At 35.8% G+C, this 27,373-nt stretch overlaps 1 protein-coding gene across 10 annotated transcripts in view; it reads left to right on the forward strand.

Annotated features, from left to right (window-relative positions):
• EVI5 (ecotropic viral integration site 5) overlaps window positions 1–27,373 on the forward strand; it is a 214,584-nt gene that overhangs the window by 82,164 nt on the left and 105,047 nt on the right. For all 10 annotated transcript variants that reach the window (XR_012481898.1, XM_074266231.1, XM_074266227.1 and 7 more), the window contains 7 exons: window positions 12,206–12,395; window positions 15,922–16,146; window positions 17,046–17,120; window positions 18,375–18,500; window positions 20,137–20,280; window positions 23,213–23,302; window positions 23,411–23,508. Coding sequence is in view for 9 of the 10 variants with exons in the window: in XM_074266231.1 (XP_074122332.1) it covers window positions 12,206–12,395; window positions 15,922–16,146; window positions 17,046–17,120; window positions 18,375–18,500; window positions 20,137–20,280; window positions 23,213–23,302; window positions 23,411–23,508 (948 nt within the window). In the remaining variant the exon portion in view is untranslated. The remainder of the gene's footprint in view (window positions 1–12,205; window positions 12,396–15,921; window positions 16,147–17,045; window positions 17,121–18,374; window positions 18,501–20,136; window positions 20,281–23,212; window positions 23,303–23,410; window positions 23,509–27,373) is intronic.

Below are 27,373 nucleotides of genomic sequence, written 5' to 3' on the forward strand. Positions count from 1 at the left end.
GGTTATACATATATAGTCCTTTTAAACATATTTGCATATTTATCATGTGCCAGAAAAATCAGAGCAAAAAGGAAAAAATGACAAGGAAAAAAGCAAACAAAAAAGGTAAAACTATTATGCTTTGATTCATGTTTGGTTTTGATACTTCTCTCTCTGGATGTGGATGGCATTTTCCAGCCCAAGACTATTGGAATTGTCTTGGATCACCACTATATTGTTGAGAAGAGCTAAGTATATCAGAATTAATCATCATGTAATCTTGCTATTACTATGTACAATGTTCCCTTGGCTCTGCTTATTTCACTCAGCATCAGGTCATATAAGTCTTTCCAGGCTTTTTTGAAATCAGCCTGCTCATCATTTCTCATAGAACAATAATATTCTATTATATCCATGTACCATTCTCCAACTGATGGGCAGCCATTCAGTTTCTAGTTCCTTGCCACCACAAAAAGAGCTGCTACATACATTTTTACACATGTGGATCCTTTTCCTTCTTTGATGATCTCTTTGGGATACAGGCCCACTAGCAAACACTTGTCTTCAAAAAAAATTTTTTTTTTTTAATTTCTTTTGTTTTTACATCTAAATTTCCCTCTATATCTCTTTGCTTGCATCTTCCCGTTGAGCTGTCTGATATAGCAAAGTGGATGAAGTCTGGGTTACTGTATTTTTCATACTTCTTTACGTTTATCATAGTTTTAATTGTATAGTATATCCCATTGTTTTACATATATCAATATAGTAATAGTATAATTCCTTTATATTCATGTACTAGCTGTTTATTCATGTTTAGCTGTTCCCTGATTAAGTAATCCCAAGTTTTAAATATAAACATATTACAAGTTTGACACATCTCTGGCTCCAAGAACTTAAGATGAGTATCTCACAGAAGGAATTGTGGCTTTGAGCAGCCAGAAGTCTGTGACCACTAGGGAACCTCAAGGAGCAAGGGGAGGCTCTTCTGAAGTTGGAGGGCAGCATGTAGTGGCTAGTGTTGCCAAGCCTTCAAGGAGGGGGGAGAAGTGGCCAAGGGGAAGAGCAGAAGACTGCTCACAGACAGAAAATCTCGGTTTTCTTGATCTCGAAAGTGAAACCCTTGTGGGGGTCTGCTGGATCACGGAGTGATCCTTCCGGGGAGCTGAGGAAGATGCTGCCGACTCCAGATCTGCTCTCTGAGCCTCTCTGAGGTGGAGGGAGCTTAGTGAGTTACTTCTGGTCAGGTGAACCTGGGTCCCCTGCCATTCCACTCGGGCACATGGCTATAGGGCAGATGTGCAAGGGGGACAGGAGGTCCTGAGAATTAGGGTGTGAGCATATCACGTGTGACCAAGTCCTCTAGTGGGAGGGGATTGGATGACAGTTGTAAATAATGCAAACCTCAGAATAAGTGTGATGGTGCAAGAGGTAGTAGTGGTATTGAGGTGCCAGCTAAGTGAATTCTATTCAAGGCAAAGCTGCCAATGTGGGATCTAGAGGAGAAAAAATGTCTAACTAGAACCAGAAAATGAAAGTAGCATAGAAGGAAAAAAATCTAAAATGAAGGGAAGTTCCCTAATTTTAGCAGACTTCCTGAGGGCAGAGTGGAAAGGATGGGTTAGAATGGAATCCCTCATCTGATTCTTTGACTCCTGTAATGGCTGTCAAACCTAAAAGTCAGCCCCCACCAATGGGGTATAAGGTGTATAATTGCTTGTCTTCCATTTTATAAAATAGAAACCTGAAGGTCAAGTTAAGCTGTCAGATAGTAAAGTTTGCTTTTTAGGGAAAATCAAGTGCTCTTTCCATTATCGTATGCTACTTCTCTCAAGCTTCTGGGCTTTCTTTTGTTCTAGAATAATATTTGTCAAATTTTTGTGTATTGTGAGTGGTACTGTCTCCACTTTTCTTTCAAGTGCCAGAATATTTTTATATTGAGAATGTGAAAACTTGGGCAATGACTTGTCTGTATTCATAGTATAATGTCCCATCAAAATTTAGCAAGTTAATACTTGACAATATTCAGGTGCTTTAAAGATGTCATTTCTTTGTCTTTTAGTCATTTTATTTACAGAGATGACCAAAATTAGAGAATTTGTTATGCACAGTCATTGCCCCTTTGTTCTGCTGAGGAATAGTTTAGTTCAAAGTTCCAAAGCTCTGTTTGAGAATAAATAATCAGTAGAGTTAAAGGTAAATGAAAGTGGAAAGGGGACTGTTTTCTCTCTCTTGTTCAGTGTGGTTTTCTCTTTCTTGAAGATACTATTACTTGAAGATATGAATTTGAACAAGTAAGTTTCAGATTTAGTGTTGCGATATAATTAAGGAGGAACTGTTACAAATTGAATCTTTAATATTTCTCTTTATGTAGTTTATTACTGAGTTGCAATAATGTTATTTCCTTTAAAGGCTATCACAAAGTTGTACTGTTTTTGGTATGTTTGGGATAGTTGAGTGAAAAAATGCACTGGCTTGTCTTTTAAACTAATAAACCCTGAAAAAGGTTCTATACAACATTAAAATGCTTTAAACGAAATAAATCTATTTCAGTATTTTCTTGGGTTTTTGCATTCTTCAGAAAAATTCAAGGACCATTTTTTATTTATTTGAGAAATCTTTGAAACTGGATTGACTTCATTTAGAGATTGAATTGATTACTTGAATCTTGGTATACTCAGAAATCTCAGTTACTCTCAATACAAGTAGTTGATTAAAATCCTATTTAGTGTGAAAGTAAAGGCATCTTGACATTTTATCTGGGCAGAGGTCATAGTATAAGAACTGAGCAAGAAGGGTCTTAGAACAGCTAGAGTAGATGTTTTAAAGTTCATATACTAATGATTATATCACATTTATTCATGGGGAATCTTCTCTGGCCCTCACTTAGTTTCAGTGTATTATTTAGGCAAAATTCTAATCAGATTAGAATATATTCTGTTCTCTCTCTCCTTTCAACCTTGTCAAAACCAAAGGGTTTTGCTTCTGACTACTGTCCCTTCCTCAGTCAAGCCTACTTTCTATCAATTCTCCCTTATACAACGTTTCCTCCCTCCACTCTTTTCTCCCCCCCTTTCTCCCCACTTATCTCATAATTTTTCCTTTCTACTTTCCTGTAGAGTAAGATAGATTTCTGTACTAAATTGAATATGTTTGTTATTCCATCTTTGAGCCAATTCTAATTACCCCTCCTCTTCTCTATTGTAAAAGCTTTTTCTTGTCTCTTTTATGAGTGATAATTTATCCCATTCTACCTCTCCTTTCCCCTAATGCATTCTTCTCTAACCCTTTAATTTATTATTTTTAAAATATCATCCCTTCTCATTCAAGTAACACCTGTGCCTCTCTATACTCCTAACTGCCCTAATAATGACAAAAGTTCTTATGAGTTACAAGTATTATTGTCCTATGTAGGAATGGAAACAGTATTAAGCCCTTTATATTTCTCCTTCCTTTCCTGTTCACCTTTTTTATGATTCTTTGGAATCTAGTATTTGAAAAGTCTAATTTTCTATTCAGTTCTGATCTTTTTATTAAGAATTCTTGAAAGTCATTTATTTTATTGAATGTTAATTCCCCCCCCCCCCCCCAAGGAAATTCAGGTTTTTTTCTGGATAAGTGATTTTTGGTTGTAATACTAGCTCCTTTGCCTCCAGAATATCATATTCCAAGCCTTTAATGTAGAAGCTGCTAAATTTTGTTATCCTGACTGTGGTTCTACAACACTTGAATTGTTCAATATTGTTGCAATATCTCCTTGACCTGGGAATTCTAGAATTTAGGTGTAGTATTCGTGGAGAATTTTATTTTGGGGTCTCTTTTGGATGATGATGGATTGGTTCTTTCAATTTCTACTTTACTCTTTGGTTCTAGAATTTCAGGGCAGTTTTCTTTGACAATTTCTTGAAAGATAATGTCTAGGCTATTTCTTTCTCTCTCTCTCTCTCTCTCTTTTTTTAGGTTGTGACTTTAAAGCAGTTCAATAATTCTTAAATCATTTCTCTTGGATCAATATTTCAGGTCATTTGTTTTTCCTTTGAGATATTTCACATTATCAGATATTTTTTCACTTTTTGGGTTTTATTTTATTGTTTTCTGAGTTCTTATAAAGTCACTAATTTCCTTTTTGCTCAATTCTAATTTTTAAGGAATTTTTCTTCAATGAGTTTTTGTACCTCTTCTTCCATTTCTCCAGTTCTACTTTTAAGGTTTTTTTTTTTTTTCCATAAGTAGATTTCTTTCCCTATTTAGCCAATTTTAAAGAGCTTTTTTCATCAGTTAATTTTTGTGCTTCTCTTTCCATTTGGCCAATTTTGTTTTTCAAGGCTTTCTTTTCCTTATTGGAAATAAGGACTTTTAGTATAGTTTGTTTTTATTTTCTTAATTTTTTTCTACATCCTTTACTAAACTATTGACTTACTTTTCATGCATCATTCTCATTTCTTTTTCCAAGTTTTCCCTACCTCTTTTATTTGGTTTTCAAAATCCCCTTTGAGCTCTTTCATAGCCTGAAACCAATTCATAGTTTCTTTGATGTCTTCGGATATAGAAGCTTTGACTTTGTTATCTTCTGAATGTATTTTGTTCTTCCTTGTTACCATGGTAATTTTTTATGGTCCGAATCTTTTTCTGAGTGTTGACTCAGTTTCTCAGCCTGTTACTTGATTTTTAATTCGTTATTAAAGTAGGGCCCTGCTCCCTCGGGTGGAAGTTTCATAGATTTTGTGCAGCTGTTTTCAAAGATAGATTGAGAGACTGTAAATTTTCAGTTCTCCTAAGGCAGTGTGATCTACGGAGAGGTATGTTTACCACTCTTCTGGCTTATGCTCTGGCCTGTGAGCAGCCACAAGCACTCTTTTCTGCCTTGGAACAGTGGGGAGGGTCCCTGATCCTCTGGGGCTGCAAGCTTCTGCGTCCTAGTGCTCCTTCTTGCCCTGAGATTGCTACTCCAGAGTCCTGCCTCAGTACTATAATCTCTGGGCCGAGAGCTATAGAAACTGCCAGTGCTGCTGCTGCTTCCGTGGCTATTAAGGCCTACTCCTGTTTTAAGTCTGTTCTAGTGCAACCTGTGCTAGACTATGCTCTACTCTCACTCAGGTGAGACAGAGCTTTCCTGCACATCTTTTACATTGTCCTGGGCTTGAACAGTTTCACCCTGTTTTTCTATGGGTTCTTGTGCTCTAGAATTTGTTTAGTATTTCAGGGGTTTGGGGGAGAGTTCAGGAGAGGTCCTGCCTTTACTCCACCGTTTTGGCTCCCTCTTCTAGTAAAGTTCTAATGAGATGGTGAAGCCCAAGGTGGGGCCCTTTCAATGTTTGCCTGACATGGTAGGAGTAAAATAGCTTTTTAGAAGGTGAGATTGTATGATCAGGATTTTAGGAGGGCCTTCACCAGGAATGAATCAATGGAAAACTTTATTAAATGCTAATGTATCATGTATTCTGTTAAGTGATGGGAATACTAGTGGAATATTGAGACAATTATAAAACCAAAGATGTCAATAGAAACTTCCTTTTGTAAATAAGAACACTTGCTTTCAAGGAGCTCTTACCCTAATCGAGGAAGACCATGTCTAAGGACGATGTCTTTGGGGATGTTGGAAGGGTAGAATGCTTGGTGGTCCTCCAATAGGAAGTGGGGGAAAAAAGAAGGAAAAGGGGTTGGTCCTGTGAGCCTCTTGAGTGGGTAGAGATGGAGGGAAAGGCATCAGCATTGTTAGGAGTGAGTATTGGCTGGAAGTTTTGAGGAAAAGGCTCTGGGGCACTGAAGGCAAGTGCAAAGATTCCATCCAGGACTGCTCCTATTGGACTCTCCAGTTTATGAATATTCACTCTATTATTAGGTAGCCTGACTTAGTTCAATTCTGACCTCAGATACTTAGCCTCTGTGTGCTTCAGCCTCCTTATGTTAAATAGGGATAAGAGTACCTTCCTTCCAGGTTTGTTATGTGGCTCAGATGAGACTGTATTTTGTATAGCAGTTAGCATAGCACCTGGCATGGAGTAGGCACTCTGTAAATATAAGAAATTATCATAATTAGTCATATTAGAAATAAGAAGTCTGTCGAGATCCAAATTCTGAAGTGTATTCCATATCAGCTGATTATTGTAGGGAGAAATGGGTTGTGAATTGCTTATTTGGTAAGAAACATATAAATTGTTATATAATTGATGAGAATTAATTAGTGCTTAATTTGAAAAGTTTACTATGCTAGGGAGATTGTGGGAAATTGATTTTGCCTTCAAAGAGTTTATGATTAGCGTGCATTATGTGCCTTCAAAATAAATTTCCTCTCCTTTCTCTTCTATTTTTTCTCTTCCTCTCCCTTTCCCCATTACTATCCTGGGCTCTGAAGAGCAAGTTTCCAGCCCAGGCAGTACAGTGGCTGCAAACTGCTCTAAAGTGAAGAGTGTGAGGGTTACGGGTGCGGGAACAGAGCTGGTCAGGTGGTCCTGTTTGAGGGGCCATCCTAGGAGTGCCTGGGACGCAAAGGGCTGCTCAGTCATGTTATTTCTGCCTCTGAGACCCAGGGATGTGCTTCTCCCCCCTATTCCCAACTGAATAATATTTTATTTTTTCCAATTATATGTAAAGATAGTTTTCAACATTCACTTTTGTAAGATTCCAAGTTCTAAATTTTTTTTCCCTCCCTCCCTTCCCTTCTTCCTCCCCAAGATAGCAAACAATCTGTTATAGATTATACATGTACAATAATTTTAAACATGTTTCCATATGAGTCATGTTGTGAAAGAAAAATCAGAACAAAAGGGCAAAACCACAAAAAAAGAAAAAAAAAAAATAAAAGAAGTGAAAATAGTATGCTTCAATCACCATTCAGTCTCCACGATTTTTTTTATGGAGGCAAGTGACATTTTCTATCCCAAAGACTTTTTCTTCTTGAGGAGCAAAATATAGAAGAAATTTAGGGTTGAAGAGGATCATTGAGTTCATTTCCTCATTTTACAAATGAGAAACCTGAAATCTAGCAGAATGGCTTGCCATAATATGGTCATGCGAGAACGGGGTAGCTAGGAGTTCTTCTGGGCTAGAGTAGAGGTATCCAGACCTGTGCTTCATCATGAAAAAATGAACTGACTACATTTTAATATCTGTGTTTTTTTTGGTTTTGTTTTGTTTTTTTTAAGATGATGCATATGTGATATTTGAGGGATTGGAAGAAAGGAAAGCAGTAGTACAAACCATTACAGTAGTAATCGGAATGCTTGACCTATGCTGTGTAATACCTATGATATTACAGAAATGCTACCTGATTTTTTTTTTTTGTTGTTGTTGTTATTTAAGTTGTTTAAATCTTTGTAATTGATTCTACCCTTGTCTTTTGTGTGCTGTAATAGACTGATCCCCAGATTCTTTGTGCATTTTATTTTTATTTGGAATAAGATTTCCCTTTCTGTTATTGCTTCTTGGTTTGTTTTTTTTAATTGTATAGAAATGCTGATGATTTCTAAGGATTCATTTTGTAACCTAGGATTTTCTAACTAAATTATCATCTCATCATCAAATAGGGATAATTTTAACTCCTCTTTACTTTAATTTCTTTTTCTTGTCATTACTGTCACTAGCATTTCTAGAACTATATCAAGTAATAGTAAAGAGGGTGGGCATCCTTGCTTCACTCCTGTTTTTATTAGAAAGAGTTCTAATGTATCCCCATTGCATGTGATGCTTGCTTTTGATTTTAATTAGGTACATTTATGATATATTTTAAAAAATCTTTCTATTCTTATACTTTGTAGGGTTTTTTACATTAAAAAGCATATGTTTTTTGATGTTTTAGTTTTCAACATGATTAATTATGTTGATTGTTTTCCTAGTGCTAAACTGTAATTACATCCCTGGTATAAATTCCACTGGAGGGTAATAAATGATTTCTTAGATAAGTTACTGTAGACTCTTTGGCAGGATTTTGTTTAAAATTTTGGAGTCATTTATGAATAATATAAGCCTATAGTTTTCTGAGAGACGGTTATTGAATTCTGTTACTACATATAATTTTTTTTTAAATCTTGTCGCTCAGATGATGTTTATGAATTGAATGCTTTAAGCCATTTGGAACATAATTTTTAAAAATTAATATTGGAGTTTTTTTGCCTATATGGTTATTTTCCAGCATATTGTAATTTCCTTAGTAATCCCCCTCCCCTTTTTTAATGTTTATTTTTGCTTTGTCAGCATGATTGCAATTCCTACTTTTTTTGGATTCATCTGGCAGATCTTTTTTCATCCCCTCAATTTTGTTTTTTGGTATATCTTTGGTTTTTAAATGTTTTTCTTACAAGTAACAGATTGTAGAGGTTTATTTTCTTATCCAGTCTTCCACTTTTGTTTTATTGGGTTGTTCCATATATTCATATTTAATATTAGAAGAGTTCTAGATTTATATTTCCTCTTCCCAAACACTTTTTAATACATTATTAATTTTTTAATCCCTCTTCTTTTGTAAACATAGTATTATATTCTTTCACTTACTTTATATTAATCTTTTTTTAGGTGGTTCTGTTTGCACTAGCTGTCTTCCCCTTACCAGCATCTCTTCTTTCTATTTGTTACCTCTGTTAACATCATTATAACCAGACTTGGATCCAAAAATGAGATGAGAATCTATACCTATTTTTACTTCTTTTTTGTGTATTCTGTAAACTTAAAACATCAATAAAATTTTTAACAGGACACAGATTCCACGTGAAATCATGAATCTGTATTTTATATTATTTGATAAGAAACAAGTAATAATAATAATTTCTACACATTACTTTCAAAGCTGTGCACCTTTCTGAATTTCCTTCTGTTTTCTAAGGCACGTTTCTCCATTAATAATAATCTCCACCTAATTATTTCTCAAAAACTGAAAGAAAAAGTGGGGGGGGGACCCCTTGTATTGTAAGCATAATTAAACATCTTTGGTCAGTTTCTTTGTTTTATTAACAACAACAATAAATCTTAAGCATTTATGTAGCTGTCTTTAAGTTTTATAAATTACTTCATAAATATCTCATTTAATCCTCAAAACAATACTAATGGGTATATGCTATTACTATTCCCATTTCATAGATGAGGAAACTGAGGCAGATAGATATTTGGATTTGCCAGGGTTACATGGCTAGTGTATGAGGTGATTTGAACTGAGGTCTTCCTGACTCCTCTCCCAGAATCTGTTTCTTTAACATTAATTCCAGAAAAAAGATTAAAATAAAATTACATTAATTCCTTTAGTATCCTTTGAAAATATTAAGGTTCTCATAGAAAATTTGTTCATATTCAGCTCTGGTCTTTTGATCAGAAAAGCTAAAATTCTCTGTACCATTAAAGAACCTTTTTTCTTTTTCCCCTTTTTAGGATTATTATACTTTGCAGGATAAGTTTCCCCTGTGTAAGCCTTCTTTTTTTTTTTTTTTTTTTTAGGATATTTTATTCTAAGATTTTAAAAAATGGTTTTTAATAGATGCTTCCAAGTCCTGATTGCAGTTTGTGACTATATTTGTGACTGTACTTGACAAGTACTCTCTGTGTACCTGCAGTATTTATTCCTTGACGTGGGACCTCTGGATTTTGTTATGACATTCCTATGCCTTCCTTTTGGAGTTCCTTTTAGAATGCTCTTCGTGGATTATTTCTATCTTCATGTTGCCCTGTAGTTCTAATGTCTGAGTAGTTTTTATATTTTAGTTCTTAAAATATAATGTCTAGGTTTCTTTTAAAACATCATTTCAGGAAATCTAGTGATGAATTAAAATTTTCTTAACCTCATTTCCCAGTTAGTTGTTTTTAACATCAGATATTTTATACATTTTCTTCTCTTTTTTAAAAATTCCTTTTATTTTATTTTGTTACTTCTTGTTTTCTCATGATATCATTAATTGCTGTCTGTTCTCTAGTTTATAGATAATCTATTCCATGAGTAAAATTTACTTTCTCTTCTAAGCTACTTATTCTCCTAATTCTTTTCTTAAGAGGTTTATTCATCTAAATTTTTTTCTTGCTTTATTTCTCTTTGGAATTCATATAAAAGAAAAACACATTTTTTTTCCCTTTGTTTACTTGAAATTGTTTTGGAATCGGTTTGTAATAAATTTTCATATTGGATGGTGTTTACTTTGATTATTTTCCTTTCTCCAGCTTTGTTACTAAATTGGGGCCAGACCCTACCCTCTTTCTATACTTTTGGGTGGGGTTAATGTGCTGACTTCTTCCTTTCAGGGTTGGGCCTTCGAAATATGGGAAATTTGGGGCCCTGGATCTTCAGGGCTTCTTCTGGAGGCTCAGTCTTAGAGCTGTTGGGCCTAATGTCTGTCTGGTCCTGTGGTTTTCTGTTGTTTTCTTGCTGCTGCTTCTCAGAGAAACTCTTTACTTTTGGTATTGTTAATGTCCTTTGTCTAGCTGCTTGAAGAGCCCAATTTCCTTGGACTTGGTAGCCTAGGTCTGAATTCTTAGATAATAATGCAGATATCAGTAACTTTAGTTTCTCGTGATTTCTCGATCACATTTGGTCTTGTGTAAACTCTAGGGCTTTGCTAGAGCCAGGTATGGGGAAGTCTGTTTAGACAGCCACCTTTCACTCTTCACTTCTTTCATGTGGACTATGATCTTCCTGTCTCAGGTCTGTACCATGATAATAAATATTCCATGGTTTGACTGTACCCACTCAGTAAACTCAAGTGGTTTCCTGTTGACCCTAGGTCCAAATATTAGTTTAGCTTTAGCTTATCCCTTAAAAATGTCTTTTTTTTTTTCTTTTGCAGTTTTGTAATATACATAATTATTAGTATGTATATGTAATATGTATATTTAATTTGTATGTAAACAGATAGACACATTGGAGATGCCCCCAATTTTTCTTTTTACTGATAAATGTACATACATGATCTAGAAATTTGGTGACCACCAGCTTAAGGTGCTGAGAGGTTATTTACTTGCCCAAGGTTGCCTAATGTGTCACATGTAGAATTTAAATTCAGGTCTTGTGACTAAGGCATTAATTACTCTGGCCCTTCCCCTCATAAGTAAGAAAACATCTCTGGTCATAGGACTGTTGAGAGTGGCCATAAACAGATAATTAATAAATTTTAGTAGTTTGATTTCAGGTTTCAGGGTTTGGTCATGCCTGTTTCTGGATGTTTACAAAACCCTTTCAGCAATAATATTTGAGGTTGCGATTCAGGTGATTGAGTTTATTCTAAGTCTTACTCTATAAAGTGTATATATACTATGTGGACCTTGGTTTCTGTTTTTAGAAGGTTTACAAATAAAATATGCTCAGTGAGTAGTAGACATATTGACTTTAAGAACAAATATCATCATGCTCTCAAATGGATGGCATGGAAATTCAGAAATGCTTTGAAAAGTAGAAAAGAACCAAAATAAGTAGCCTGTATTCTACCATAAGCTAAATACAAATCTTTGTAAACTTTATGGAGAAAAGATTTTACTTAATAGCTATTGATGTTTATCCTAAATTTCAAATCTTAATAGACACATATGAAATGATTGCCAGGTTCTGAGCCTGATGCTGACCACTTCTCAATTCAATTTACAAACATTTATTAAGCATATGTTGCGCTCAAAGATGCCTTAAGCTTCTGAGATAAAGACAAAAGGGGAACTAGTGCTATTTACATTCTACTGAAATAATGTGCAACATGTAGATGAAGAAGTAAATGGAAGATCATTTGAAGAGGAAAATAAAGCCAACAACTTGGAGGGAGGGATTCTTTGGAATTTGGACTCCCTACTCCATTATTTCTTTGCTAGACCCCACCCGGAATTAATTTTCCCACCAAAGCTTTTCTTTAAGCTTTTTCTTTTCTTTTTTTTTTCCCTGAGGCTGGGGTGACTTGCCCAGGGTCACACAGCTAGGAAGTGTTAAGTGTCTGAGATCAGATTTGAACTCGGGTCCTCCTGAATTCAGGGCTGGTGCTCTATCCACTGCGCCACCTAGCTGTCCCTGATCACTCTTTTTCTTTTTCTTTTTTTTTTTTTTTCTTTAAGTTTTTTAATGATAGCATCTCAAAAAAGATATTACGGATAATAATGAAATATTTTTACATATTGTGTTGATTTTAAAGAGTTGAAACTATTTCCCCCTGCTTTTGATATAGTATATATAACTACTGAGAACTGTACTGAGAAACTTTGATGAGGCAAGTTTCATTAATGTTTGTTCTTGTTGATACAGGATTAGATTTTAAGTTAATTTTTTATTATGTTTTAGGCTATTAGAGACGGACAGTAAGTCCTTAAGATCTGTAAATGGGTCAAGAAGAAACAGCGGCTCTTCTCTTGTATCAAGTTCATCTGCTTCTAGCAATCTCAGCCACCTTGAAGAAGATTCTTGGATCCTTTGGGGAAGAATTGTTAATGAATGGGAAGATGTTCGAAAAAAGAAAGAGAAACAAGTTAAGGTATTTATGTCTCTCTTACTGCTACAGTAGCTTAATAAAAGGTGTTGGGTGGGATAGTGACTCATACCCAAGTTAAAAATGAGAGACTCTCAAGGTTAGGGGGAAAAAAAAGGCAAAAAGGGATTTATGATGATGCCTGGAGAAAGGGCAACTCCTAACAGACAAGGTGTCAGTAGCGGAGTGCAGAGCACAAACTGCACAACACGAGATTTATAGACCAGAATATCCCTTTTCTTCCCCCTTCCCCCCCACATACATATACCTTTTCTCCCATTGTCTGGAGGAGTCCAGGCTTATACTCTAAACATGGAAGTCTGTCCCAGAAACAAAAGAATATTTGCAAATAACAAACTCTTCATTTAAATTTCCCTAGAGAATTGCTATACAAATAGATATTCTTGGATGAGAGAATTCTGTTACCTGAATTCCCAAAGCCATGGCCTTTAAAAGTACTTAAATGCTAATTAAGAAGTGGAGGTAGGGGGGAAATGTTCATTCAAGGTAACTGAACACCTGCAGCTTTTTAGTTATAGTGCAACTTGTTGTTGTAAAGTCCAAGTCACAGTTAGGGCATAATTCAGGGTCACATTCCCTTGAGAGGTCTTCACTCAGTTTATCCCATTCAGTGTGTTATCTAGAGTGCACTAGTTTTATTTGCAGATTTGATTCAACCCACCAAGTGCCTGTGAGGTCCTGGAACTTGTGGCAGGAGTCCCAAAACAAATCTGTCCCTGCTCTGAGGAGGCTTGTGCTTTAGATACACAAGCAAAGGACTAGAGGGACATACAAAGGCTTCAAAGCAAGGCAGCCCCTGAACTGAACTTTGAAGGTAGCAAGGGAGTCTTTCAAGAGAAATGTAAGAAGCAAGTTCATTCCTCCCAGTGGGATCACTCATAGAGACAAAGGCCTAAAGTGGGGGGAGATTGGATTTTGAAAACAGCTGGGCAGGCCAGTGAGTGTGAGAGGGAGCAAATAGAGTGAAAGTGTGGAAAGAAGGACTAGAGCCAGATCATGAGGGCTTCAGGTGTCAGGCTGAGTGAGGCATTAGGGAGTCCTTGATCATTTGGCACAATACAAAGCATCTGTAGAGTAAGAGCTGGACTGGATCTTGAGAGACATCTAGTTCAGCCTCCTTATTTATCAGTTGGGTAAACAGAAGCTCTGGGAGTTACATAACTAGTAACGGTAAAAGTGGGATTCAGACTTATGCCTTCTGATGTAATACCAGCTCTCTGTGGGCTACATTGTGCTTTTTTTAGTTCTAAGTTTTGTTTGTATAATGCAAAACAATTTAAATTGGTTTACTTTTGCCAAATTTAATCATAATTTGGAGGTGTGACTTTTTTTTTTCCTGAGTTCTATTTGGGAAGTAGTATCAAATGTAATTGATTAACTGATCAGTTCTAAAAGTATGGTTATAAAAGAAAATCTTATAATTTACCTGGCCCATTCTCAGTCATGTTGGACATTGTACTGAAAGTTGTAGATATGAAGAAAGGCAAAGGCTAGTCCTTGTTCTCAGAAATTTCACAGTCTAATGGGGAAAAACAACATGAAGACAGCTTCTTTGATTATATCTCTCTTACTTGGGGGACTAGGGAAGGAGCCCAGTGCTGACTTTTTAAAAAATTATTGGTTTGAAGAGGAATCTTTAATAATGCCTGGATTTGTCTGTAGAGATGCAAATTTAACTACTCATTTTTTCAGCAGACATATTTTCTCTTTGTACCCTGTAACCAGATTTGTGGATATCATAAAGATGAAGCCTGCTATGTAGAAAATCATCTGAGAAGAATGGCCTTTTTTTTCCTTCTCATGTTGTTCTCAGCTCTGCTCCACATATGTAGATGTTAGAAAATAGGCATTTGGATTCTGGTTACCAATCTCTTTTCTGGTGCCTTTTAAAAAATAGGATCGATCTATTCTCTTTTTCATTCTATTAGAATCTTTTCTAAGATATCTTGAAAAACTGAGCCTTAAATTCTTTAAAAACTTTATTATCTCTAGAGCAAATTTTTTTTGGTATTCATTTCATTAAGTACAATCATTCTTCCAGATTTCTTTTTCAAATACAATTGTTACTTCTTAACATGGTATATAGATCATTAAGTTATTGAATCCAAGTGTGATGGTTTTGCTATCATTGCCAAAAACATTGCCAAAAACAAAAGATGCCTGCAAAAAGTGGCTCTGTACTGTTTGATCTAACTGCTTATTATTCTCCTGGTTTCATATAGAAATAATTTTAGACTTAAATTAATCTAGCATCTAAGTTAATCTAGCAGGGCCTGCTCTCAACTGTCTTTTGAAATTTTGGGAGGGGACCCAGTTGAAACGAAATAAAATTATTTAGTATATTTAGTCAGCACAGGGATGGGGTTCCCTCCATTAGTGTTGCAAAGCAGTTTCTATGAAAGAACGTCCCAGAATGTTGACAAAGGTAAAGGTAAAGGTAAAGGGCGGGCCTGGAATCCACAGGGTTTGAATTCAAATGGCTGGGAAACTCTGGGCAAGCCCTTTGACTTTTGTTTGCCCCAGTTCCCTAATGTGTAAAAAGAGGATAATAATAACACCTACCTCCCAGGATAAAACAACATCATAATTGTAAAGCACTCTAAGTACCCAGCACATAGTAGGTGTTCTGTAAATGTTAGCTATAATGACGATGTTATAATAATCGTTATTATCATTATTTTAAAATGTCAGATTCCCATTAGCATAAGAACAAAGAAAAGAAAGAAAAAAAAAGAGTTTAAGATGAAGAAAAGTTTAATGAATTAGGGTTTTCAGAGGGCAGATGAAGACATAGCCTAGATTTAGAAAGAACTGGGACCAAGTATATAAGGGAAAAAAACAGGAAAAGAAGATTTTTCAGCCCTAAAAATAGTGACTCTGAATTGCTGGACAGAACAGAGCAGTCCATGTGTGTATGTGCTTCATTGGTGGAGTCTTTTATCCCCAAGGCTTCTGTGTTTGCTGTGCAAATATTACCCTTTTCTTTGTGGCTCAGTGGCTATCTTCTTTGGAATCCCTTTGAACAGAAGTTCTTAAACCTGAGGTCTCTGAGCTTGTTTTTAAAATATTTGATAACTGTATTTCAACATGGTTTCTTTTGTTTTCTAGTACATTATTTTATTCATGTAAAAATGTTATTGTGCTTAGGAGCTCAGAGGCCCCACTAGGAGTCACCCAAAGGATTTGATTTAAGATAGAGAAGCCCTCTCATAAAACTTGAATATCAGAATTTCTCAACATCTTACTTTTAGAGGGAATTTTAGAACCTTCATAATGAATGAAATAGCCACAACAGTTTACTATAGTGTCAGTTTATTCTTTGTAGTGACATCAACTAAATCGGTGGCAATCTGCAGACCATATCTGAGAGAGAGCTGGATTAAAATTGCTTGTAAACCATAGCTATGAATTTTTTTCTCACTGCCAAAGTGCTTTGGTTTTCTAAGGAGACAATGTAATGAATTTTTTTTTTTTTTTTTTTTTTTTTTTTTTTTTTTTTTTAATGCTTTAGGAGCTTGTTCGAAAAGGAATACCTCACCATTTCAGAGCAATTGTTTGGCAGCTTTTATGCAGTGCTCAAAGTATGCCAATTAAAGATCAGTATTCTGAGCTACTGAAAATGACCTCTCCCTGTGAAAAACTTATCAGAAGGGACATTGCTAGAACATATCCTGAACATGACTTCTTTAAAGAAAAAGATAGTCTTGGACAGGAGGTTTTATTTAATGTAATGAAGGTAAGATTGCTTTATTAATTTTTTAAATGAAATATTTTCACAAAGCTCAAATGTATAGACTTCCTACCTTGAAATCTAGGCCCCTTCATAAAAATCTGGACTTTGGGCAATTAATTACTATCCTCTCATAATTTTCTGCTCTCCTTTTGTTTTGAATTTTTAAATACTGATTCTTAATCTTACAAATTGTTCTTCTTGCCACAGTATCTGACCTTAAAGTTCAGTAATGACCTAATAATTGCTGGGAGTGAGGGAGTTGTAGATACAAGATAGCAGGTATTTTCCTTCGAGCTCTAAAGTTGGTAGTTTGTAAATCCCTATTCCAAAGAGATGACTATTTTACAGACTGGTTTCTCCCTCCAGATGACTAAAATTTGGGCTAGCTGTTGACTTAGCCCACCTCCCATCATTCAGACTTCTTCCTCCAGCATTGTCAAGAAGAGTCAGCCCCTCAGTCTTTGTTTAGGCTCATCTATGAACTAGCCACTCAGACATTCTCTTTCATGCTTTTCCTGCCCAGAATTTCTTTCCCCTTTAGTAAAGCTTAGTTAGATCACTGCCAAATGTGGATCCTTCTAAAACAGCTTTTGTCTTGCCAATTCTTCACTCCTATTTCTAGAAATGATACTTTATTTCTAAGCTTTTGTTTTATTGCCCAAGTCTGTACCACTCTCTCTCCTCTCTTAGCAGAAAACTTGCAACTGGGAATTGTCTAATGAAATTTCAAATCTATGAATCTTTGGTTGGGCTTGAAATAGGTAGGATGACATCTTTTTAATGATCAAGAAATTTTCCATCCTTAATAAAAGGCTTAGTACTTTGTTCTTTTTTAGGCTTCTAGAGAAACAAAGGTTTTATATAATAATGTATTAAGATATTTTGAACTATTTACTTTTCAGGCATATTCTTTAGTGGATCGTGAGGTTGGATATTGTCAGGGAAGTGCTTTTATAGTTGGACTGCTACTCATGCAGGTAAGTTGGTTCATATGAAGCATGAATGAAATTCTGAGCTGTTAGGACTACATTTAAACTCTAGGGAAAAATGGAATTCAATTGTTGTCATCTTCTGATTATAGACATAGACAATGGATAAAGCCCGAGACCTGACATCAGGAAAACCATAATTCATATTTGACTTTAGATACTTATTAGCTGTGTGACTCTGTGAGTCACTTAAACTCTGCAAAGTGGGGTTAATAAAAGCACTTACTTGTAAGGGTTCTTTAAATGGGTGGCCACAGTGCAACAGGAGATTGAATGGCCCAGAAGTAATTTCTGTGGATATAGGACTGACCCTGTGGATGGAATCCTGGCCATATTGAGATAGCTTCGTAATGGGTGACGGCTCTCTTGCTGGTTGGCTGTGTGTGTGACCTCACAGGCCCTTTATAAGCCCACTGCAGGCAGCAGTAGCTCTCTTTAACCTGGCTCCCTAGGCCTGGGGTAGCCAAGCCAAGCCAAGCTGATAGATAGTGGAGAGAAGTAAGAAGTTTGGTAGTGAACACGTGGGTCTTCAGACCAGGTGTTCACTAGGGAACTAACAAGTCAGGGCATTATGTGAGTAGGTATAATAAAGGCTTTTAAGATTACACGTGGCTGTTCTTGAGTGTGCTACGGGTTATTAAACTATAGAGTCAAGAGATCGTGGCCAGAGACCTTTGAAGGCCTCAGAGGAGGCGAGCCGGGTAGAGTTGACACTGCAAAGGTCAGTGGTCAAAGGTACTCTGTTGGGCCTAGGACAGACTGGTAATAGTAACTGCCAGGAGTGCATGTTACACTGCCAGGAGTGCATGTTACACTTACTTCCCTGGGTTCTTCTAGGATAAAATTAGATAATATTTTGAAAGTACTTTGCAAACCTTAAAGTACTTTCTAAATTTGAGCCAATAGGAGCAGCAGCAGCCTCATTATGCTTATTTGTAAAATGAAGGTAATGATATTTGTATTTTTTAATTCTTAATTCAGAATGTTCTGAGAAAATATTTTGTAAATCTTAAAGAATACTTAATGAATGTAGCTGTTGTTGGTGTTTTCTAATTCTCATGTAATTTCTTCTGAAATAGTTAATTTTTTCAAATATACTTTATATCATTTAATGAACATTTCATGTCTTATCACACCAGCAGCCTTAGTAAATTTGCATAGTTCTAACACACACACATACATACATACATATATACGTCATGGATATCAGAAGTACTTTACATTGTCTTTTTTCTAACATAGATGCCCGAAGAAGAAGCTTTCTGTGTGTTTGTTAAATTAATGCAAGATTATAGACTGCGTGAACTCTTTAAGCCAAGCATGGCAGAATTGGGCCTTTGCATGTACCAGTTTGAATGCATGATACAGGTAAAAAGTTCAATGTTAACATAATAGATATATGGAGATATATACATATATATCTAATTTCTTACAAAAAGACAAACATATGAACTTAATATGTAAAGTATTTTAAAGCAGAGGATGTAGTCATTTATTAGAGACATTTTCTTTGTGCTGACAGTATATTAACATGGAGAATAAAGCTGTACTTATCTTTGAAGAACTCCTCTGAAAATGCTTGGAGGAGATCAGAGGCCCCCAAAGAGTATCAAATTTACTGGCTAATCCAGCCATGATCCTCTCACATCTGGAGCATGGCGGTTGTGCCAGTTATCCCAATTCCTGTGGTTGTGCCTTTATTTCCCTTTACTTTCCCTCTGCACGCTCTGCAGGCATTTATGTTATTAACATATTGACAGTGGAGTAATGATTGTAATATCATGCCAATGGCCATTCTGTTCTTCTTCATGAATTTTTAAATTGATGGATGATCTTGATATAATATTGGTACTATCTAATGATAAGACTGATATGTAAAGAAATTGATGAGCTTAAGAGTGAAAGTAGTTTTAGTGACATGCAAACCATCAAATTGAAAACAAATATTTTATACCAACAATCCATATTGTTTACCATTCCTATTTTTAATGCATATATGAGTAGAATTGTTATTCTTTTTTTCCTTTTTTTATATTTTATTTGCATTTCTTACTTTTTTATTAATTTTATAATTATAACTTTTTTTTGCCAGTACATATGCGTAGGTAATTTTTTACAACATTATCCCTTAAATTGTGTTATTCTTTATTCTGATATTCCATATTTTATTTTCACTTCACATTTTAATTTCACATTTTATTTTCATTCTTTATTCCACTTTACATATGTATATGCCAGTATAAATGTGGCACTAAAGTATTCAATGAAAAAAATAGAACTTGATGAGAAATACTAAGGAAGGTAAAAATAATTGTTCAATCATTTTATAAGAGCTATTTATTATCGGTGCTTTTCTTTGGAATGCTTAGAAAACAAGAATTGTAAACTCTTCTACCATAACTTGGGGAAGCCTATATAATATATAGGTTGTATCCTGAAGAAAATGGCTGCCAATGGTATATATACATTTTAGAGGGAAACTTTGTTATGTGCATATGGTCCCTACCCATATCAGTAACTACACAATTCTTTTTTTCAAGAATTATTATGTTAAATCTTATGTGTCATTCTTATACTCTATTGATGTTATTAGACTTGTAAATTGTTTATTATTTCAATATTCAATTACATAGTACAATGCTAGAGTATTAGCATTTGGGATTTATAGATGGAAGAATTGGATAATAAAATGTAGTTGTAGCCTTTGGGAAAATCTCATTTGATGTTTTCCCTGTGTTGTTTGGTCATATACTCTTGGCTTATATTTGCTTCCATCAGGGGGCAGCTAGGTGGCGCAGTGGATAGAGCACCAGCCTTGAATTCAGAAGGACCCAAGTTCAAATCTGGTCTCAGACACTTAACACTCCCTAGCTGTGTGGCCCTGGGCAAGTCACTTAACCCCAACCTCAGAAAAAGAAAGAAAAAAAAAATTTGCTTCTATCAATTTATAAATAAGGATACATTTTAAGAGACTTATTATATTGTGTTTTGTTCTTCTTCCAAGGAGCACCTACCAGAACTTTTTGTACATTTTCAGTCTCAGAGTTTTCATACATCTATGTATGCATCATCTTGGTTTCTGACCATCTTTCTTACAACTTTCCCACTACCGGTGGCAACAAGGATATTTGACATATTTATGTCTGAGGTAAGCCATTGGAAATCCTTCTTATCCTGTTACTACTTAAGGATTTTAAATTTTAAAATTAAATATTTCTTCATGGATTACTCTAACTGAAACTTTTAAATAGCTCTATATAAATGACCTATTGAATGACAAGACATTTATTCTTCAATACTTTTAAGGATTTATAGGACTATATTATTCTGGTTCCATCTCCCAGAAAGGCAAATCACAGCCTTTCATACCTTCGAAGATGATAGTCCTCAGTTATTGCAGCCAAAACATCCATCACCTAACACTGAAACTTTTTGCCCCTAAGTGTTTGTAACAAAACCTAGATGATCTGGTTCTCCATCAACTGAGGTGGAGTCTCTCATTGGGCCATTGGAATCTTTGTACTTATAGCTACTACCTGACAAAGCTTGTGCTTTACTGGCATAGAATTTGTGAGCTCAGAGTCAGTATATCACATCATCTAAGGAGAACTATGAACGGTCAATAAGCATTTATTAAACATACAAGCAGAAAAAAAGAGGATCCCTGTCCTCGAATTGCTCACATTTTAAAGGTGGAATATAACATATAAAGACAAGCTGATCAAGGACCGATTGGAGAGGTGTGATATATGGGGTGAGTTATGGGGTAGATGTCAGTTCCAGGGCTTGAAGGAATGTCTAGCATGATGAGGTTTATAGAGCATAGGTAGTGAAAGTCCTAGTAGAGTCCAGCCTAGAAAGGAATGAGGATGTGGCTGGCCAGGACACTTTCCTTAAGTAGCAGATGAAAGAAGTGTTGTCTTTTCAGCAGGAGGAACTCTAGGGACAAAGGGTACTTTTTATATATGAATCCAGGGCTAGAATGAGCTTGCAGGATGAAGACATTTCAGGGACATAGAGTTCAGAATGCCACAATTATAGTGTATAAAAAATACACCTTGCTTGGTTATTGTTTTTATGAATTAGTCAATTTTTTTGTAGGGACTTTTTAGGTTACAACAACACATTAGGGTATTAATTGTTAGTTCTTAGTTTGTTGGATCCGCTTTGCAGGGAAATATACTTTTTATATAATCATTTGTATTCAGGAAGTACACAGAGTGAAGTCCTGTTTCCCTCTCATTGTCTGGAATGTTTGTTCACCCTACATCCATAATTATATTAATGCAAAGTACATAATCATTTGAAGTCTTTTGTAAAATAAACAATTTGGCATAAAGAAAAAGTTAGTATTTTACTTTGGTATCCCAATCCTAACTTCTCAGTCCCCCATCCCTAAAAAAGTTCATAATGATGCTTTGGTTTTTGTCACCTGTAAATGGACCTATTTGATGGTGTTGAGATAAATGTAACTAACAGCTAGGAGTACTTTAGTCATTTATATAATACTAAGAGATGATACTGAGTTTTGACTATTGCTTCTGTTTTATTTTTGTATTGTATAAAGAATGAGGTTTCTGCTACCTCTCCTGTAACATTTACTTTTAATATTTAGCTTAAAACCACCCCCCCCACAAAAAAAAAAAACCATTTAGCTGCTAACAGTTACTTAAAATTTTTTTTGTATTTACTTTTTAAAATATCTCCATAGTTTCCATCCATCTCTTCCTCCCAGAGAGTCATCTTATATAATGAGTATTATGTCTGGACAGCCCCCTTCCAAAAGAAAAAAGTACCCCCTCCATTTCCACCCAGCTTCCAAAATAAAAGAAGAAAAAAAAACCCAGAATAACTGATCAGCATATCAAAAAAGCCTGAGAGTATGTGCTCTGTATAATTCTTGTGGACCTAATACCTCTGCAAAGAGGTTCTCATCTCTTTTTTTCCAAGTCATACTTCTTGTTTATAATTTGCAACATTCAGTTTGGAGGGAAGGAGGGGGAGAAAGAAGAGAAAGGGAAGGAGGAAAGAGAGAGAGTCACTTTATAAGGTTCAGTAATAGTGTATTATATTCATGTGTTGCAATTTGTTTAACAGTGGCAGTGGATAGCCACCTTCTTCCAATTCTTAGCTTTCACAAAAAAAGTTGCTATTAATATTTTCATGTATATCAGTGGCTTCCATAGAGTAGAATAGAATCTGTAGGTCAAAAAAAAAAAAAGGACATTTTAATTATTTTATTTTGTAATTCAAAATTATCTTTCCCTAATGCTATCAAAATCAACTATTCAATCTTTGCCAATGTGAAGGGTATGAGGTAAAACTTCCCACTTACCTTGCTTTGAATTTCTTTTATGGTTAGTAATTTGGAACATTTTTCCCACATGATTGTGAATACTTTGCAGTTCTTCTTTTGCCAACTATTTGTTCTCATTCCTTGACCATTCATCTATTGGGGAACATTGACTTTTAGTGTCTAATTGAATGTAGTTTGAAGTTCAGCAGTTAAATGGTAATAAGGAAGTAAGAATGCTTAATGCTTGAGTCAGATTTAATGGTACTAGGACTAGTCCTGTTTAAGACTGTTTGGAAATTAACTGAAGCAAGAAATCTTGGAGAGCTTATCTAAAAGTAGTGGGACAGTAAAATGCTAAGAATATAATAGAAGAAAGATAAACTTAGTAGAAAAGAGCATCATGATACCTGTTTTAAAGGCTCTCCTAATAAAGGCTTTTTATTTTGTGTTTTTTAGCTGTTGAGGAAAAGAAGTGTACTTCCTATAAAATCTCAGTAGATCAATCAAAGTTAATGTAGTAATAGCAAGAATCAGGAAGACTTATTTAATTTCATTTTAAGCCTTAGAAAAGCTTGTATTTAAAAAATAACGATATGTAAAACAGAACGGGTGATTTTAAAATATCTGCCTCAAAAAACCTTGAGAGAAGTAGAACAAGGTCAGACATTTAACTTATTACACTATGGAGTCTAATAAATTTTGACACTATTTTGTTAAATCATATTTGTTTTTTATTTATGAAGAATATGTGACAATGTAGAATTATGCCATTTTTCCCTTTTAGGGTTTAGAGATAGTGTTTCGGGTTGGACTGGCCGTTCTTCAGATGAATCAAACTGAACTCATGCAGCTTGACATGGAAGGAATGTTACAAGTGAGTCTGTTGGCTACTTTCCAATATTCATGGCTTCCCGATTTGGCAGCATCAGTTAACAATAACCAGTACTAATTAGTTCTTTTGATTTATTCTTATTGCCTCTAGCACTTTCAAAAGGTCATTCCACATCAGTTTGACAGTGGTCCAGACAAATTAATTCAAGCATCTTATCAAGTCAAATACAATTCAAAAAAGATGAAAAAGTAGGTATTGTTTGCATCTCTTGGTGTTTTTTTTTTTTTTTTTTTTTTTTTTTTTTTTTTTTGGTTTTTTTTTTTTTGGTTTTTTTAATGGTAAAAGTTTGGGATATTTTAAATGTTATGTGTATATTTCTGTTTTACTTTTCTAAGTTTCATTAGAGCATGTTATATCTTCAGTAAAATTGAGGCTGTTTAAATAATGCTGATTATTAAAGTTGTCTTTCTTCTCTTGACTGGAGTTTGTATTGTAGATAGTTTGTTGGTTAGTCTGTGACCTTGAGAGTAGAGATTATCTTTTTACATTTAAAAAAAAAAATCTCTAGCACTGAGCATTACTCTTTTAATAAGCTTGCTCACTGATACACTGACTAGGACCAGTCCTAGAATTAAGCCAGTAAGGATTTTTAGTCTTTTTTACAGTTTGATCTGCCTGAATATATTTTGTCTTTGTTTTCTTTAAATAATCTCTTCAATTCAAGAACAAGTTAGTCACAGATTTTGGCTTGTGATGAATTATATGTAAGCACTTATCTTAAAAAGACTTTGAGGGAAAACCTAATCTATTTCCTTGACTTTCTAAGCAAGACTGTATTAAATTTTTTTCATTATAGCTTTTTATTTTTCCAAATATATGCAAAGATAGATCTCAATATTCACTTTTGAAAAACTTTGTATTCCAAATTTTTCTCCCTTCCCTCCCCCTTCCTCAGACAGCAAACAGTCCAGTTTAGGTTAAATATGTACAGTTCTTCTAAATATATTTCTATATTCATCATGCTGCAAAGAGAAATCAGATCAAAAGGAAAAAAAGAAAACATGAGAGAGAAAAAAAACACAACCAAATAACAAATAGGTGAAAATACTATGCGTTGAGCCACATTCAGTCCCTATAGTTTTCTCTCTGGATGCAGATGGCTCTCCCCATCACAAGTCTATTAGAATTGCCTTGATTCACCCCATTGTTGAAAAGAGCCACATCCATCAGAATTGATCGTCACATAATCTTGTTGCTGTGTACCATATTCTCTCTTGGTTCTACTCACTTCACTTAGCATCAGTTCATGTAAGTCTCTCCAAGTCTTTCTGAAATCAGCCTGCTCATAATTTCTTATAGAACAAAATATTTATTAAAAATGTGTACCAGAAACATCAATACCCATTCTTTCTTTATAGTAGATTTTAAGAGGAAAGGCTTTTCTAAACTTCCCAATTAATTATTTTTAATCTTTATTAAAATTGGGAACTTTATTACATATTTATGTAGAGAATTATGTGTGATTTTGAACTTAGAAAAACAATAGGACAGTAATTAATTAATCTGACATCTATGAAAATGGACAAAGTATTTCTGGGGATGCTGTTTCCAGTGGTCAAATTTCCCTGGGTTTTCTTCAGACTGGCCAGCATTTTTTGTCAGCCTCACTCTCCCAGACAGTAGCTGTCCCCTCGGGCCCTGTCCCACCTGGTCCTCAGGGGCTGTCCAGCCTAGCCCTTGAGTCTTGATCTTCTTGGCCTCAGGGACTGTCCTGCTTGGCCCCAGGGGCTGTCCAGCCTAGCCCTTGAGTCCTGTCCTGCTTGGCCTGAGGGGCTGTCCTGCCTGGCCCTTGGGCCCTGGCCTACCTGGTCCTAGGCCTGCTGCCTGGCCCTGGGCCTCTGTCCCACCTGGCCCTCAGGCCCTGTCCTGCTTGACCCAGTCCACTCCCACTGGATTCTGAAGATTCTTGGATCCTGTCTTATCCCTCTGCTGACTCCCAGGCTTGCCCCTCCAGCTACACCTTGGACATCTCACCCTAAGGGTTCAGCAGACCTCATTACAGAGGGCACCTTTGTCCTTCCAGATGCTCATCCTAGATCCCCGCCCCTCCTACTCCCCTGCCTCCAGGCCATGGCCCAGGCCTTCTGAGGTACCTTCTCAGCTCCTTTTCTCCCAGGACACTGCCCTGCTGCTGGCCCCCCTCCCCATGCCCTCTCCTCTCCAATGCAGGCTAGCCCTGGCCACCTCAGCCTGGATGACAGTGGGAGCCACTAGGGTCTGTCTGTCTCGGTCTTCTCCCCCCCTCCAACCTACCCTTAACTCAGCCACCCCCAGGAAGCATCCTAAAGCTGGGGTCTGATGGTGTCATCTCTCTACTCTGCACAATCCAATGGCTCCCTATCTCCTCCAGGACCAAACACAAAAGGCACTGTTTGGTCTTTGAAGACCTTCTTGTCCCAGTGCGGTCCCAGTCCCCTGCTCCTTGTATCTTCTGACACCTTACTCCTCACCTTGTCTGTACACATTTGTTTCTTGTTTGCTCCTCTGTCTCTTTTTCACTGTGCCTAGATCTTAGTAGGCATTTAATAAGTGCTTATTGATTGTGCACCAGACACTGTGATAAGGGGGAATGCAAAGACAAAAAAAGGATTGGCCCTGCCCCCAGGAGCTTCTAATGGGGAAGACAGTGCTAAAAGGAAACTTGAAAGGGGCACCTGGAGTCGGGAGGACCTGAGTTCAAATCCAGCCTAAGACAGTTAATAATTTTTAGCCATGTGATCTGAGCCAAATCACTTAAGCCCAATTACCTCATAAAAAAAAGAAAGAAAAGAAAAAGAAAATGGAAAAACTGAGGGAGAAGATATGGCTGGATGACCTGAGAGCATAGTGGATGAATGGGCCACCTAGTGGGAAACAAATGGCTATTCTGGGCAGAGTCCGCCATCCTCCAGGCTGATGGAGAAGTCCTGGGGTGGGGAGTACTTATGAGGTGTATGTTCTAGGGCTGAAGTCTTCTTCTAGGGAGAAGAGGTTTCCCGGATGGAATGGAAAAGTCCACTGGTGTGCTTCCTGGTGGGAAATATAGACCAGAATCCAGTTCTCAGAGCAGTAAATCCCTGTGAGATTGAGTTTTTAAATACTAGTCTTTGAATCTAGCCATCAAATTGGTTTTGAAACCAGCTAATTATGTTATTGTCTCATCTAAATTTCTCCATCTTCTGTATGAAAGTAATCTGACAAAAACTATCAAAAACTTGTTAGAAGCAAAGTTTATTATATTCCTATCTTCATCTACTACTTTAGAAATCCTTTTTAAAAAACAAACAAACAAACCTGCAATTGTACAGCTTTCCTTTTCCTTCCATTTTTTTCTGTTCTCCAACCCCTTAACAAAGGACAATTCTCCCTGCTTTACCTGTGATCTTCCTTTTATTCTTATTGAAGCCTGGCTTCTTTATCTTTGGGGAACATTTCACTGTTCCCAACAATCTGAACAAATGCCTTCAGCTTCTTCTCTTGGAAGGAGATCAGCTTACACTTGCAACACAACTAATAACCAACAAGCAGTATCTGCACCAATTACATCGTCTTTACTGTGTTAGTGTTTCTTTCTCTACTGAATTTTTTCTTCTTTATCTGGTTTATTTTTGTAGGAGCGCAGTTCTATTGCATAATGGGTATTGATTGATTTATGAAATTTGTAGCCAATTTTTGAGGAGTAATTTTACTGTATATTTAGAGGATGATCCTTTTAAATGCTAGTAAAAGAAAACAGGACCAACATTTGACATTATAGACTATTATGTGAAATTTTAGCTAGGAGGGTAAGTTTGAATCTTCAGCATCTTTAGATATATGTAATAATGAGTCATTATGATAGTTTGTTCTAAGTTATGTGTTTTTAAATAAGTGTTATCATTCATGATTATCATTTCATAAATATTGAAAATATTAGCCTTACTTTTAATTTCATCTTCAGGGCAGACTTTTTCCAGCTTTACTTTGACATGATTATCTACTCTTTGTTTATGTAGCTTTTTGGACTTGCCTTAGACTGTTTTATATTTTTTATAGTACTTCTCTAATTAACCACAATCACTTTTAATTCAATTT

The sequence above is a fragment of the Sminthopsis crassicaudata genome, chromosome 4, assembly GCF_048593235.1.
Source record: "Sminthopsis crassicaudata isolate SCR6 chromosome 4, ASM4859323v1, whole genome shotgun sequence".
Classification (NCBI taxonomy): domain Eukaryota; kingdom Metazoa; phylum Chordata; class Mammalia; order Dasyuromorphia; family Dasyuridae; genus Sminthopsis; species Sminthopsis crassicaudata.